At 31.5% G+C, this 17,600-nt stretch overlaps 1 protein-coding gene across 1 annotated transcript; it reads right to left on the bottom strand.

The window, feature by feature from the left end:
• Nucleotides 1–5,248: 5,248 nt before the first annotated feature.
• Nucleotides 5,249–7,827, bottom strand: LOC11437154 (chlorophyllase-1). The gene is made up of 2 exons (XM_003620360.4): nt 7,489–7,827; nt 5,249–6,158 (listed from the first exon to the last, which is right to left on the bottom strand). Exons 1-2 carry the CDS (start codon nt 7,735–7,737, stop codon nt 5,463–5,465), a joined length of 945 nt encoding a protein of 314 aa, XP_003620408.1. The 5' UTR covers nt 7,738–7,827; the 3' UTR covers nt 5,249–5,462.
• Between the last annotated feature and the right edge of the window lie 9,773 nt (nt 7,828–17,600).

The following is a 17,600-nucleotide window of genomic DNA, read 5'->3' as shown; positions in this document are numbered from 1 at the left end:
CATAATATTTTTTGTATTTTATTTGGTACGTTAATGACTTAAAATACAAAACAACTAATAGAGTTAGAGACCAATCTGAGAAACGTTTGACAAAGATAGGGACCATTTTAAATTATTAATAGAATCATAGACCAATTCAAGAATTTGGTATAAAGACATAGACCAATTTAATGGTTTACTCGTTTTTGCCCTAATAAATATCATTGTAACACTTTGATTTGCCTTGGAATTTTTATTTTTATTTTTTCCCATTCCCCTGTTTATTTTTACCAAATTTCCCATTCCTTTTGCATAAGGTATGTGACCCACCATTTCATTTTTGGTACTTTCGGTGATGTTGATGTGAGTTTTTTATTTACATCCACATATAGTTCTTTTAATTAAAAAGCCACACACATGCTTTCTTATGATGAACATAATAACACGCACTGGAAATTGGTGAATCACTGGTAATCATGACAAAGCAGGGTGCTACATTGTGTAATAGATTACAAAGAATTGAGTATGATCAATGTAATGTTTTTCTAAGGAGCAAGCCAATTGAGAGAAATCAAATAGATTTAATGAAATCAATGGATTTGAATGTGATCACCATCACATTAGTGTGTTACAACTTACAAGAGGCAGTAATTAATACATGTAATCATAACGATAAAGACCTATCAAATTAACCTTACACATTTCTCACCAACTTAGTGTATATTTGGATTCTATTGAGTTTGAAAAAATCACCATCAACCACTATGATTTATAAAATTATAAAAGTTACACCATGAACCACTATTGAAGATTCTCTTAAATGATTTTTGAGTAAAATAAATTTTGATCAGATTTTACTTATTTATATGTCAAACTTTAAATTATCAAATCATTTTCTATGAGAACTGGAGGGTTAAAAAATTTTCTTAAATTGATGATTAGATTTTCTATTTTCAAATGTTAAAATTTGTCTAGAGATATTCAAAAAAAAAAAAAAATTGTCTAGAGGAAAGTGGGAAACTGCCAATTAAGTGGGGGAACTTGTGACATTCAAAAGATGTTGCAGTTAGCCTTTGTAGGCGCCTGATCTTTGAAACTTTCATTTTAGTTCATATCCAACAATGATCATCCTTCTCAACAAAACAAAATACCTATGCTACATGGAGAGAATCTCTTACCAACAATTCTTCACCATTCAAAAAGGAAGGTATTTCATGGACATCCACGAATCGAAATGAGACATTGTGAGATAAAGATATAGAGAAGGTGACATAATAGTTGTCATATATTTAGTTATGTTTCCTTCAAAAAAAAAAAATTAGTTATGTTTAAACACAGAGATAGAGTAAATGAACATAAATATCATCGATATTGTAGGTTTTTGACGGGTTGGGATCTTCACTAACTCACTATTGCTCTAGCGAGTTAAACATAATTGAAGGGTTGAGATCTCCGACAGACACTCTACAATGAAAAATTCGTTGAAGATGAATCGTTTTTAAAATGAGATGTTGAAAAATATGTAATCATGATTCCATAACCACGGCAGACATAATAAAAAGATCACATATTTATGATAAAAAAATTAAAAATCACTTGTTTCTTGGTTAAAAAAAAAAAAGATGAATTGAATCTCCATGACTCTAGAGGCCAAGACAAATATACTTTTGACTGCATACCAACAAAAGTTTTACGCTAACAACGAAAGTTGAACTTATAATTTTGTGTGATATCGAATCAACTCCTTAAGATTGAACCAACCTACTTTGATATGAAAAATCATATTTACAAAATAAAGATGAGGAGCGTCTCTTTTCATATAACCTAGCGTCTCTTTTATCTGCCCTCTATTGACATAAAACTTGTTGTCGCCACCCAAAACTCTTCTTAAGATGTAGAGGCCGTTTATGGTGGTGCGACGAGCGGCTTGAACCCTCCGCACCACCTACCTCCAGATTTGCCGATGGTCCTGTACAACGGTTTTGGTGGTGGTTCCGACAGTCGACCTCTTGTGGAGTCGTGAATTGTGTTATGGCTCTATTTCTCTTGTCATTCGACATTGATGGCTTGAGATTGTCTTTTTGGTATGGGGTGGTTGATAACATATATGTTTTCTCTCTTGGCGGTGGATGAAGGTTTTGTTTTCTCGCAACATAGGTGCAGATGGATCGGTCACAAAAGTGGTGTATGCATATGATCTGTTATGGTTTTGATGAATTTTTGGTTGTGTTGGTTTATGGTGCTTCGTGGTGGTTTCCATGGTGGTGATGATACTTGTCTTTTGTGGTGGTGCTCGTGGTGGCTGGTGTTAGTTTTTGATGGTGATGCTCGTGTTGGCTGGTGCTTGTTTTCGGTGAGGATTAGTGAAGAATTTTGTGGTGGTTAATGATAGTTTTGGTGGTGATGGCTAATGGCGGTGGTTATGTTTTTTTGTGGGTTTTCAAATACATGGATATTTGAGGGTGTAGTTTGTTTCAAGAATTGAGCTATGTGTCATTTTGTGGGGTGGTATGTGTTTTCTAGGTGGTGATTTTACTTGTGCTTAACTGCGCTCAACTGTAGAAGAGAAGCAAGGTGCGGTTACCTGGATTTTTGGTAGGTTTGATGGTTATTTTGGAGGGGTTTTGCAACGGTTTGACACAAGATTTGTTTCTGCTATTGCGTGGGTGTTTAGACTTTGGTTTTTGAAGATGACTTTTTGGTTTTGGTGTTTAGTTTTTATTGGTTTCAGAAGGAGGAGATTTTTAGTTTGTTTGTAGGAGTTTGTATTTAATGTATGAGAGTGTTTATTTGATTGTTCCACATATATACGATATATTTTTCCTTTATATGTTGCTATTTAAATCTTCTATTGTAGCATTCCTTGTGCTTGTTAAGATTCTTTGCATTTTGAATAAATTTCATTTCACATTTTACATTTAGCTTGAATGTGCACCATACATTAAGCACGCCATGTAGTAATAATCATTAGCCTACATCTATAATAATTCATTTGCTAAAGGTACAAGAGAGATCAAATTGGCGTGAATTCACGCATATAATCATTAAATTTACTTGATTATTTTAGTTTATTGAAAGTCAAAATTAAAGTGGTAGGTTTTTTATTTAACAATTAAAGTGCTTTTTATCATGCTTTGTAAGGGACCTTCAAATTATGGTACTTCAACTTTTGATCTTCGTGTTCACTTGATATAATTCATTATTTATCATTGCTAACGTCAGCTAATTCTGTTGGATATCTTGTGGTCAAATTTATTTATAATTTAAATTTGAATTTGTTTTAAAATAAATTGATATATAAAAATATGATATAATATTGGATAGTTGAATTATGAATCTATATCGCAACGAAATTCTAGATACCAAAGTGTTCACCATTTTGTCGTAGCTAGTGTTGAAAAATCCAAGCTTTCATATAAATCAACTTTCTTCTCAAGATTTATCTCCCTTTTCTTTTCGATTTTTTATTTATTTTTTGGGAAATTCAATGCTAATTATTTTAGATTTTAATTGTATATATAGGAAATGTTATTTTTTTTAAATATTTGAATTATTTTAGAAACTAACTGAACAAATTACAGAGACAGTTGTACTATATGTAATTTGATTGAATGGACATATAAAGTTTTTTTTTTCTTTTTCTAATACACATAAAAACAATTTAGAAGCGATGAATATAAGTTAATTTCTTTTTTTTTTTTAGGAAAGTTAATTTCATTACTTTATATAGTTTACTTAGAATGGTTATTAAGAGAAATCTAGCAGTGATCTAGCATGGTCACTCACTGCTTGCTGTAATCATCAATTTACTAAACTAATGTACCAATGAGATTCTTTTCAGCCTCTAGACAGTTTTTTTAGGCTTTACTAATGGTGATGAATATATGAATCATCAAATATAAGGTGATTTTGTGGACCACATATATGCAATTTAATAGAACATAGGCGTGTAGTAATGTATGATTACATAAAAGATTTGGGATTAATTAGGCATGCTTATGCAGCAACCTTTCATAGAGGGATCCTAAGAGAGTAAAATATTTGTCAATTCCTTGACTAGGAAAACATTACTAGGAAAACATATTTTTTTAGAGAAATAAACTTAATTTATTTTATTTTATTTGCAATCAAAGTACAAATATATATATATATATATATATATATATGATAGCACATCAGTAAAGAGATGGGAGTTAGCATAAATGAGGCTACCTTTCGCTAAAACATGATTAACCCTATTGGTATGCCTTCGGGTAAACTCGACATGAGAAGTTTAAAATGTAATTTGGAACAAATGCTTGCATTACACATTCAAATTAAGTAATACCACTATACCTATCATAAAGTAATCAACAACCTTATTGGAATCCAGAAAAATTAATATTATCAAGTTGAAGGTCTGCCACCCAACCTAGTATGGTGTGTAACCTAATGATTTCTCCCAATTCAACACACAAATCAGATAGAACGAGACAATTTTTGCTTAAACAAATTGCCCTTCATCGTCTTTGATGTACATATCGAGTCCAACCTTGTTAAGCAAGGTTGGGAATGAAGCATCAATGTTACACTTGTATCAATCTTGTGACGATAGTTAACTATTGGTCTCTTATGAACGATAGTTAGAAACTGTTCGCTACTTTTTAAATCGGTTAACTGAGTACTCGGCCTAAAAAGTATCCCTATTTTTGGACAATCATTTTAGACCTCATTGATTCAAATAAGTACTATCGTTCGCCGCTGAGCGGTTTGTATCTTCCGATGGTGGTATTTTTGAAAGTTTGAGGTGTTTGTGTTCAATTTTTAGATGTCTAAAGAGTTATTTTATTTAACAAATGAGTCTTAGCGTTGTTTCTAGTCACATAACCTTAAACATAAATTTTCATAAGCCTAAGATTATAGTCCACAACGTTATCCATATAGACTAAAATTTGGTCCAATACCCAAATTTATCACAATATTAGTGGGATTAAGTATCATCAAACTATATTAATGACTACCACACAAATATTATTTGCTATGTCTTTGTTGATGGAAGATCTCTCAGAAATTTGTTTTCTCCATTTCTTAAAAAACATTGGTTTAAGACTTTCAATTAGGACCAAATTCAACACACTTTTGATTTTCTCATACATTTTATGACCATATAAAACTCAATTTGCATATTGCAAATTGAAATATAAGTTATACACTTAATTGAAAAATGTGCTACTAACATAATGAATTAACAGGACAGGAACTAGCTAGGGTAACTATACATACACATACTTGAAGATATAGTCCAACACAAAAGCCAACTTCATTCAATAAGTTTGAATGTAAATAAATAACGACAACACATAATCTTCTAAAAAGCTTCATGAAGCTATATATTACACACATCAAGGTCTTCTTTTTACAAGAAGTAAAAATTTGGAAAAAATGAGAAATTATTATTAATCAAACTGATAATAATAATCATTTTACAATGTCATATTGACTTCTCATGGATAGAAAACAGGTTCTTCAAGCTTCGCCGGAGCAAGATTTGGATCCTCCAAAATGACTTCAAAATCTTCTGGTTGGTTATACAAATAAGCCTTCAAAAAGGAAACAACTAACCCTCCTAAAGTCCTTATCATCAAATCCTTAGGGCCAGTTCCATTCTTACATAAACACTTCAAAAGACTACCTCTAATATCATGTGTCTCATCATCTAACATATCCATGTGACCATAATCCTTAACAACAAAATGTGCACAAGGTGGTTTACATTCATAGAAAAATTCCTCATGGTTCACCCCATCAGGAGCACAAGGTAAAGGAGAACAATTGGATGGTTCTGGGCCTAGCCCAGTTCCAATGACAATAACTGGCATGTTCAAATCAAAAGATTGGGCCTGGCCCGTAAGAATGTGAGGGAGTGTTCTTGTTATCTTACACTTACTTGGGCCTGCCACTGGATCTATTCCAATTAGGGCTGAAAATTTGAGGTTGGTTTCAGCATGACCAAGTGCTACAGCAAATGCTGTTTTTCCACCTTTACTATGACCAGCTAGAACCAAATTGTCTAATTTTGCTACAACATTTTCTTTAGTGTTTTCTTTGAGCTTAGGTTGAAGTCCCTTGGTTATCCAATTTGCTACTTTTCCTGCAAATTTTACTTCACATGGTCCTGGCATAGGTAAGCCTATGGTAAACTATCAATGAGAAAGAAAAAACCTATGTTAGAAAATCGATTTTTTTTTTTTCGAAAAGAAGAAAATTGGAAAATAAAAGCATATTTTAATCACATGTTTAACGAGAAAATAAATGGTTTGTTTTGAAAGATTTGATTGATTGTACAATTAGGATTGGTTTGTTTGATTGCAGAAAAATAAATTATTTTGATTCAGATGGTAGACGATGATAAGAATTCTTTCAATCCCCCTATCTTCTTTGTTGGATTAACACAAGGTTTCTATCAATTATGACCTAAAATCTTTAGTGATTCCTTAAAGTCTATTTACTATAAACAAAATCAGCTGATTATGACCTAAAAACTTTAGTCATTCCCTAAAATCTATTGAGAATTGCTCTTCTCACATCTGTTTTTGCTTATTCCTGTTCTACGTGAGTTAACTCATACTGAAAAATACAATGTATAAGTTAACTCATACTGAAAATACGCATGTGTGAGTTAGCTCACACTCGACTATTTGACGGAAATGAGTAAAAACAGATAGGAGAAGAACAGTTATCAAATCTATTTACTAAATACAATCATTTAGTGAGGTCCAGCCCAACATAAGGGACTAAAGGATTTGGGTACATGATCCTCAATATATTTGTTTTTTGCAATCGCTCTTGTACCTCCATCAATTACTTATAGTTTTTTTTTTCTTTTCGAAAATAATCATCAGGAGTTAACTACCAATACACTTTTAAACAAAAAAGTGCCTATTGGAAATTGCGACTCGATAGGTTTAGCAAATGAGGGGGCCCAATTGAGCAATCCCTTCGTTTTTATTATTATTTTTTTTGAAGTTAAATTACCCTACTTAAATTGACACCCGAGTGAATCAAACATGAAATCTTATGAAGGAGTACACTTCCAAGTTCCAAGTCAATGAGCCAAGTGGGTTATAACTTGAGATGTGCGAAAACTGAAAATAAAGATGATATTATACATAAACTATTTGTGAGTGGTCTACATAAATTTTTAAATGCCAAATCTTTCACAAACACATCATTATATAAATTTGGAATGCAAATAAATTTTTTTATGAAAAAATAACCTAGGAAGTCAAATGAAAATAGAGACATGTTTGAAATGTTACTTTTTTTTTTTTTTATAAAAAAATGTAGGAAAATAATGCAACTAAGAGTATAATATACAGAAGATTTTAAAGTGTTGGTTGCAATGTATAATTATGGAGAGACATTTGATATTACAACCATAATAACTTAAACCCTTAAATGTAGATAAGGTCATAACAATACAAAAAACATAAATAAATGAGAAATTGTTATAAGAGTTAAAATATATACCAATTGAGGAGCAACAACAATGAATCCATGTGAAGTTATGTGACCTAAGAGCTTATGATAATAGCTATTCCAAATAGCAAAACCATGGTAGAACAATATTACAGGGTATGTGCCTTCCACTGTCGGTGTAAAGACTAACAATGGTTTAGGGGATGTGTCAACATTGAATTGCTTCCATTTAATGTTTCCACTTTCGAAAACATCTGTGCCTATGGTTGTTGATAATACTGGTTTATCTCTCAATGCCATATTCACCTCTCTATCTTCACACCAAATTAATTATGAAAACTTTAATTTGCTTCTGAATTGTACTTAAAGTCTAAGCAGTGTAGACATATATATAATATTTTTTTTTGAAGGATATTAGGATATATATATAATATTTTTAATTTTATTTTTGACCTATCCATATTCTTCTATGCGTAAGATAAACGTGAGTATATGTGTTTGTAGTATTTAAGAAACTTGATAAAGACTTCATTGGGACTATTTTGTTTGTAAGCTCTTCGGATATATATATATATATATATATATATATATATATATATATATATATATATATATATATATATATATATATATATATATATATTTTTTATATGTAACATTTTGTCATTTTATTGGGCAAAATGTGTTAGAGAAAAAATGACAAGTCCTTATCAAGTATTCAATTATTTTGTTGAAAAATATGACAAGTCATTATATCATTCAATTATTGTGGTTTTGGTACGATCACAAGGGTAGTTTGGTGGATCATTGCATTGGGTCAAGAAAAACGATAGAAATGAGTTAGCCTCCACATTTTTTTTTTTGAGGGGAGTCTCCACATCTTTTATCATTGCATTGAGTCAAGAAAAACGATGGAAATGAGTTAGCCCCCACATCTTTTATCATTGCATTGGGTCAAGAAAAACGATAGAAATATTCGGTATATGATTTCTCGTACTTATATAATATTCAATATTCACTTCCATAAAAAAAAAATCTTCATTATTTACTATGTCATTCAACATCGAACTTTTAATTCACACTTGACACTCAACAATTTTTAGAAAGGATTTTATCATTTAAATTATGCTTTTATACTTATTTTATCTTTATTTTTGTTTCTTTGTGTTGATTATTTTAAGTTTGAACTTTGAGCATTACTTGTTCTGATTGTGTTTCATTGTAGGTTCCGAATGAGATATAAAGAGAGGCATTGACAAGCTTTAACCAGATTTTAGCATAGAACACTAAAAACATGATTCACTAAATCCATGTTTTATAATGCATGTGTCAAAAACTTTGACCATCACTCATAGAGCATGTAGTTAGATTCAAAATAATATTTGATCATTTGAATCGTCTTTAGTTGATTGCCTATTTTACATACATTTTGGGACAAAAGGAAATTATACTCTCACACATATTTTTCTTCTTCTTTTTTATTAGGATGAGGTTTCTATCTTCGAACTTATGACTACTTACTTACAAGATTCAAATTCTTTATTACTTGAATTAATTTATTGTTTGATTCAATCACACACATTCTTTAACTACACAAAATTTGATAAGAGGCTAAAATAAAATTATCATGTGTGACACTATTGCATTTTTTTTCAATTTTGTTAATAAAAAAGAAATAATTAAATAACTTTGTTTTTATTATAATCATATTTAGCATTAGAGTCGACCCTGAATTTTTTTGTCTTAGACAATTTAAAATAATGGTGTCCTCGTAATCATATTAATAGTATTGTTTCGTCTATAGAGAAGACAAATATTACATATTCAAATCTACTCTCCAATATAATTTGGGTATAATATTTTTTAAGGGATAATTTGGGTATTAGATAAATCATATATAATTGATTCTCCTTTATTCTCATAAATAAAACATGACTCTTGGAGGTCACACATTTCAATCATAAAAAACACCAACAATTACAAACATGTAACCTTTTCTTTAAAAAGACCAAGAGAAAGGTTAGGCATCAAGGGGAAACTGAAGCATTCGATTACAAACATGTAACCACCGTTATATCTCCTAAAAGAATATAATCTCCTCATGTTCATGTATTCAATATGATTTGTTTGAATCATGAATCTCATATGAGAATGATTATTATATAAGTTAGAAATACATTTTGATGATGAATACTAAAATTATCACATTTATGTATTGTGTGTCTACCATCTATTAAGCATAGTTTTAAAAACTGGCTCGGTGATCGACTCGGTAAGGTACTGGTGGGTCATTGAGTCATTAATCGAACCACTGAGTCACAAGTTCAACCGCATGATTGAACAAGATTAAACTGAATGACTCGTTCATATAACTCGGTCTTAATAAAAAAAATTATCTTTATTAAATTGTGCTAAACGTGATGTATTTTTCTATGTTTATAAAAATTTAAGCATATATAAAATATCACAGATGGTTTATTTTGTAAATTTATAAATAAATAGAAATTAGTTATATTTTGATGATAATGGCATTATTTACAACATATATATAATGTCTATATTATACGCTTAAAAAAATTGTTTATTATTTCGTTAAAAAAAATTATATTCTATTATAATATTTTTTAAAAAAATTAATAATAAAAAAATGTACATACATATATTTTTTTATTGACAAGACAGATATACATGCATGCATATATATATATATATATATATATATACACATAAAAAAAATTATATTTCCATTACAAAGAAAAATACATGGTGCAGTGACAAAAGTTTCCTCTGGTCGGACCAGTTCACATTGAACTTAAACGAGAAACATCATCAACATTAAATTAGTTTCATCTCAAGCTTGTCTTAATATACTCTTTTAATTTTTCTTCTTTTTTTTCTTTTTTCTTTTTGCATACATACTAAGAATAAAAAACACTCACGAGTACCTTACTTGTACTAAAACAATAATCGTTACATCTATACTAACCTATATTATTGTAAAATATTTAGTTTGAAGTACCTTAAAAAATTATTATTCTTTCTGTGAATCCTATATTCCTCCCTAAATTGATCGGATGATAAGCGGGAAATGTACACCAGGACTGTCTACTGTACAAATATTCACAAAAATATTTCTAAAGCTGTAGAAGTGAAGAACTTTTAGAATCATCATGTGGCTAGATTACAACTTTTGGGAGACCAAGTGTATGGAATTTGTAATGGCATAGAGTGCCATTGTTCATATAACTGTGATAGCATGCTCTTGGAAAGTCAACATCATATCAGGATAAGTGTTTCGACGACTGCAATAAGGCCAAGGGTTATTTGTCCAGTTCGAGTTAATCGATCAAACCAAACCTTAAGAATATTTAGTCAACTTTCAGTTGAGACTTATATAGAAGTGGCAATAAAATTGTTTTTTTGTTTCTGTTTATTTTCATTTTATTATGTCAAAATTGTTGTTACTTTCTGGTTGCCCAAGCCAGTTATTTAATTAGATTTAGTTAAAAAAAATTACTTTTATTTACTATAGATTTTATTAAACAAAATATAGGGTCATGGACGATCGCTGTCTTGTTAAATGTCACCACCATTTTGACATTACGTACTTAAATCCTATAACTCCTTGTAAGTATTATATTTATCTATAATAATTAGATTTAAAAATCATCCCCAAGCCCCATAACCATAAATGACATCCATCATCCCAATTCATATCTTCTATTACCCTGCATAAACATTTCCCATAATTTCATTCATGTTCACACACAAATGCAACAAATAGAACATTATCAAAGCACCATTTCCATTTTTAATTTGCCTCTCATAAGCTAGGTACATCACAATAGATCATTTTTCTTACTAAAGCTTGTCTGATCAAGCAATTGTTCACCCTAATTTTAATCTAATATTTTCCCTCCATCCCCCAAGCATTTAATTTTCATGAGTGCTTTCCCTACTCAGCAAGCTAAGTTCAATTTTTAAATTTTCTTCCAAGCATACATAGAAGTGTGCTTCTATGTACCAATTTTGAATTTGAATCTCAACCATCGTTAATTGCATTTACTTCATGGCTCCACTAATAACATTACTGAGCACAAGGCAGTTCAGCAGCTCCACCCAATTCACATTTGTTCATTTTCAAGGTTAAGAAGTTAACTTACTTACTTTCCCACAAATCTTTCCAATTTTTCACGAAAAAAATCAACTGATGTCAATGTCTTATCTTCCATCTTCTCTAAATACACAGTTCTAATATCCGGGTAACATCCCTTTCAATGAACTCATGCATTCTTCTTCTTCTTTGAAAGGATCTTCTTATGCTCCATTTCTTTATCTCTCTCCTGCCCTTTATTCTGAGAAGATTTTCAAGTTTTCTCTTTTGCACTGTAATGCGGTTTTCCAATTTGGGGTTTCCTCTTTTCTGCAGAGATCATCTTCAATATTCAATCCTCTCAAGTTTTTCTTCAAATTCGATCTCAAATCGTTCTCGAGAAGGAAATAAAATACTTCTGCAACTGAAATCGTTTATGCATAACGCGCCATGAACAATTTCTTCTGCCATTCCCTTTTATGAATCTCTTATGTTCTCTCTTAATTTTCTTTTCTACGACTTCATTTTGAGACATATTTTTGTTACAAACACAACCTTGAATCAATTCATGTTTTTGAAATTTATAATTAGGGTTGTTTTTATTTCTGTGTGCAGGTTCAAAGTTGGATTAAAAGGATGTGTATTGGCAGCATATTGGTTCATCTCAAGGTAAATGTTCTTACACTGAATTTCTAGGGATGTTTTAGTTTTTTAATTGCATAAGCATTTGCACCATATAATTACTTAGATTTCAATTTCAATGTTGAATTTTATATTAAGAGAAGACCTTTCTTTCTTTTGTTGTATTTTATGTTGAATTGACATAGCAATAACTTAAAGAACAAATGCTAATTAATAAATTGGTAATGTAATGTGATTGAAACTATTTAGCTAATGTAGTGTATGTTTTACAGTTGCAGACTAGCCAACAAATGGATTTTGAATGATTACAGGGCCCTGTTGATGCTTGCTTGCTTGATGAAGGAAACATAAATGCATTTGATCCATTTGGCTGGAGAATTTCTGTGCAGTTCTCAAGTGATCACATTGTTGTATAGTTTGTTAATTAGTCCAATTATGATCTAATTGAATCACTGACATATATGAAATGAATGTTGGCAGGGCTGCAAGTAAATTGGAATGGGGAGTTCTATATGTTATTGGCAGGGATGAAGATGGTTTTGTGTCTAAAGAAGTTGTCAGAAGGTGTTGTGATGGTGGTGTTGTGTATGTCTTCAAATTGCAAAGTTTGGAAGCAGAGAAATCGTAACACGATTTTGGTAATGTCGAGAGCTGGTTTTCAGGGCGTCCAATCGTGACACGATTTTTGGCTTGCTGGGCAAGATTTTCAGGATAAGGTTGGTCGTACCTTGGATCGTACGCATCAATCGTGGCACGATTGGGGAAAAAACGTGACACGATTTTGACACAGAAGACAACTATATAAGTGTTCTTTGCAGATTTTGAAGGAGAGCTTGAAGAGAGAGAAACTTGAGAAATCAAAGGAAGCAACTTTAGGGTTTATGGTCTTTGATTAGAGTTCTCTTGGGTTGAGAAACATTGTAAACACCTCGGTGAGTGAAAATCATTGAGTGTCTTGTTCATTGGTGAGATTGGGAAAAAAGGGTAGAAATTAGGGTTGTTCTTTGTGAACTTGTCAAAGCTAATTTCTTGTAACCCTTTTGTATCTCTTTGGAAGAACTCATTGATAGTGGATTGGAGAGTTCAATCTCTCCTCCAGAGTAGGTCAAGTTTGGACCGAACTGGGTGAATAATCTTTGGTGTGTTTGTTTATCTCTTCTCTCCTTTTATATTTTGCTTGTGGTTTGTGTTTTTTTCACTTTGATTCATAGATTAGATCTAGGTGCTGTTATTGTTGATTATTGCTTGCATTCACTTTGTTATTGGTTACTATTTTCCTTTGCTCCACACATCATATTTCGTATTGGTGTGATTTTGAGACCGAAATTCACAACAGGTGGCTTATTTGAATACTGTGCTAAAATGAATGCTGCTAATAAACAAAAGGCCAAAATGGGGTGAACTCAATTCTCAATTAGTTATCATGAATGAGCAACAATTGATGGAATCCAAAATGTTCTTATGCACATTTATATTAAAACTGAAAGCATTTGTGTTCAAGTTATGAGGTTTAGAAACTGATAAAGGAATCGGTAAGTTTTCTCTCTTCACTACTAAAAAAACTAAATTTAGTGAAGGAAATTTAGTGAGGGAGAACGTAAAATCCCTCTCTAATTCTGTCATTAAATTTTGCGACCAAAAAATTAGTGAGGAATTTCATTTTTTCCGTCACTAATTTCCCTCGCTAATTTTGCTTTTTCTAGTAGTGCTTACTTACCTTTCTTCTCATCACTTTTGTAGTTGATGCTATGAGACATTTTGTGTACCACATTTATTTCTTTCCATTCTTATACAAATTTTAAGAGTTTTGCATCTCATAAGAATGCATGCAATAGAGCTAATATTAGTGTTTTTCTATTTGTATTCTTCTCTACTTTTATCTGATAAGACAATACATAATTATTTTTTCATGATGTTGTGTTTTTCATCCTTTTCACCGAAAAAAGTCTTTAACTTAATAACCCTTTTTTTTTCTCCTATGCAAGATTGTTGTCTTTCTTGGTTGCCATTTGATTAGTTACTAGGATTATGTATATTAATTGTGGGTTTATTATGCTTCTAAAGCACATTTCTATCAATTAAATATTGAATTCCTCTTCTGTTATGAAACAATTTTACTCCATATCTTCTGCATATGCATAACGAGATTCATCTCAGGGAAAAAACCTAACCTAATAGACATTAGACATGTATTATCCAGACATTTATGTGACATAGTAGGAACGTTTGCAATTTTAAATGGTTGATAGCATTCACATGAGGTCTTGGGTTGGATTTCCATCATTCCTTGAAACTGATGACTATAAAACTAATGTCATTCAATAATACTAATTTTTAATATATGACATGTAACATTTTTAGAGCAATTGAGATTCTGTTTTTGTATTTTTTAAGTCTTGATGATTTACCCAGAAACCTATCACTGAGTATATTTCCCAATTATAAAACTGCTTTTTGGCAGCAACAACACTATAAAAATAGTAGTTTGGCAGGCAAAAACATATTAATAAGCAGATTCTTTTTTTTTTTTGGTCAGGTAGCCTTTTGGCTAGAATTCTCCTTTTTCAAGGAGAATAAGTGGGGTGTCCGGGGTTCGAACCCCGACCCCTGCATATAACAATGCATGTCCCTGCCAACTGAACTATGCTCATGGGGACTTAATAAGCAGATGAGAATGGTGTTAGCATGGATAGCACGTCGAATGTTGTTTACGAGGATAGCATGAACTACTTTTTTATTGTAATTTTATTATTTCCATTGTATCTGCACCATAAGAACATTTTTCTATATTATTTGAATGTTTTGTTTCCAATAATTATGATCCGCAGCACGGGTGCAAGGTCTAGTATTACCAAAGCAACATCAATTTTTTCTCTCAAAGGCTAGACAAATAGTCTCAATAGTGTCCTTCTCAAAATTATACCTACCTAGCTAGCAGGGGCGTCCTTGAGGGGTGCAAACAGCTCAAATGAGCTGGGCCTCCCTCAAGGATGGGCCTCAAGAGTGGGGGTTCCTCATGATTGATTTTGGTGTTAGGTGGGGGTTCCTCATGCATACGGTAGTCATTTTCATCTCTGGGTGTACCACATATATACGGCATCTTGTATTTATTTTTTAAAAAATGTAAATAGAACATCGCGCTTTTTAAAAAAATACGTTTTGATTTTATCACTGGCCTCTTTTCATTCCCAGAGCCGAGCCTTCGAATTCTCAGGGACGGCCCTGCTAGCTAGTACATACATCCTCAACTGTAACCTTATAATAATTTAATTAAGGATTTCACTCTTATACTACAACAACAACCAAACACTATCTAATTAATTGGGGTCTCTTATCCTATCCAACCCTACCATTTATAATAATAGATAAAATTCTAATTTTTATTAAAATATCAAGTACCTAATTTATCCCTGCTCTTTCAAGTCATAATCTTCCTTTAATGTTCCTTATTCAAAAGCCTACATCCATAAACCACAAAATATATAAGATATAAGATTCATAACCAAATTTGGAAACATGTTCAATATTACAAGAGAAATTCTTGCATGCAAAGAAAGTCTATTTTATTTAAGTCTTTTGATCTTGAAATAAAAGCTTCCAGTTTTACATACAAGCTTTTGTCCATGAATGAAAGATACCACCTCAAACTCCTCATAATCAATCCAAATTATTCATACACCGTCCATGCATACCCAACAACATTTTCCTATAAATTAATAATCAAAGTCCCCGTGAGTTTAGCTCAGTTGGCAGCGACATTGCATAATTCCTCATAATCAATCCAATATTCATACACTGTCCATGCATACCCAACAACATTTTCCTATAAATTAATAATCACAATTTCTTCTTAACAATTTCACTTTATACACATATATTATCCGAAGCCAATACTAACACTCTACTAGGGTCATAAATCCTACCACTTAAAGAAATCAACTTAGAACTAACTTATGTTCACTAAAAATAAATTCTGCATGTTTCTTAACCACACACTATTCTATTACATTGAAATCACGTACTAGCATTTTCTCCCTAACTTTTAAAGCCAAATTTCAAACTTGTAAACCACTAAAATTCAGCAACATATAAGAGATCCCAATATTGCATCCAATACCTAATTAAAGTTTATTAATTAAATCCAACATCATACACACATCAAATTTAGCACACTAAATATTTTTTAATGAACCATGCTCACAAACAATTTATTAAAAACATTAAGAATCCAATACAAATTCGAAGTTGGTGTCAAGGGTTGACCCCTCTATCTAAAACCACTAATATACCGATGAGTAAAATAATATTCCCCCTTACTTCAACAAAAAGGATCCACAACAAAGATTACGAATGAAGGCTTAAATACCGAACTATCGGAAACGAAAAATGTAGTTGTGAAATTAGGAATAATTATCGGTGTCTAATTTAAATAAAACGATAGTTTTAAATAAAAATGGAGATCCGACATAAAGGTTTGCCGGAAAATAAAACGAAGGTTTTGAAGACAAAACAAGTTGAAGAAATGTTGTCCCAAGTCCTAAGTATCAAGAGCACGTTGAGGAAGAAAATCTGAGTAATGAGTATGGGTCGCGCCCCGAGCATTGGTACACTGAAATGGTCAGTTTGCCATTGTCTCATGTGCATAGTGCGAACAAAATTGACTATTTAAAGAGCGCGATGTTTTTTTTCCCAGTAACTCAACGCAAATACAATGTATAAAATGTCTATTTACAGGTCTCTATTAACCCAGAAATATTCATTCAAAAATTTGGTTCATATGCAAAGGCGAACAACCTAAGTATCGAAGAGGAATGTAATTACCAACCTCTTCCAATTGTTATAGAGTATGTGTTTTGTTTTTCCTTGATTATGTATTGAGTTAGCATGAGTAACTAAACATCTTAAAATTAGGGTTCTAAGATGGACCTTTATTTATTTTTAGATGTTATTAATGCATAATTTATTTATTAAAGTGTGATACGAGGTATATTCAATTTACATATTTATCGTGTTTAATGATTTTCAAACTAGGATTGATGCCCCTAGACTTTGAATTGATCTTAGCTTAGGATTTATAGATTGACATCTTGCTTTAACCAGAATCGTTATTTATGTATATTGCTCTAAAGTCGTTAGAAATTAGAGATTCTTAGTATAATGGTTAGGTTCCAAGACACTTGTGCGAGTGTAAGTCTAGACCCTGGAAGCAATACGACATTTGGACGCCTCATGTGTTTGTGCGAGTATAAGTTCATTAAATAGTTGAGGAGTTATATGACATATTATATTATGGAGTCAATTATTTACACGTGGGAGGATAAGTCCATTGTTTTTCTAGCCTTTAGATAATATCTGGTACGAAACAATCTGGCATTTGGAGGGTCGAGAATCTTCGGCCCACGAGGTTAACCATCGTTTATATAATTCT

Source organism: Medicago truncatula, chromosome 6 (genome assembly GCF_003473485.1).
Source record: "Medicago truncatula cultivar Jemalong A17 chromosome 6, MtrunA17r5.0-ANR, whole genome shotgun sequence".
In the NCBI taxonomy this organism is placed as follows: Eukaryota; Viridiplantae; Streptophyta; class Magnoliopsida; order Fabales; family Fabaceae; genus Medicago; species Medicago truncatula.
Note: the sequence above shows the minus strand (reverse complement) of the source record. Positions and strands in the feature narration are given on the sequence as shown.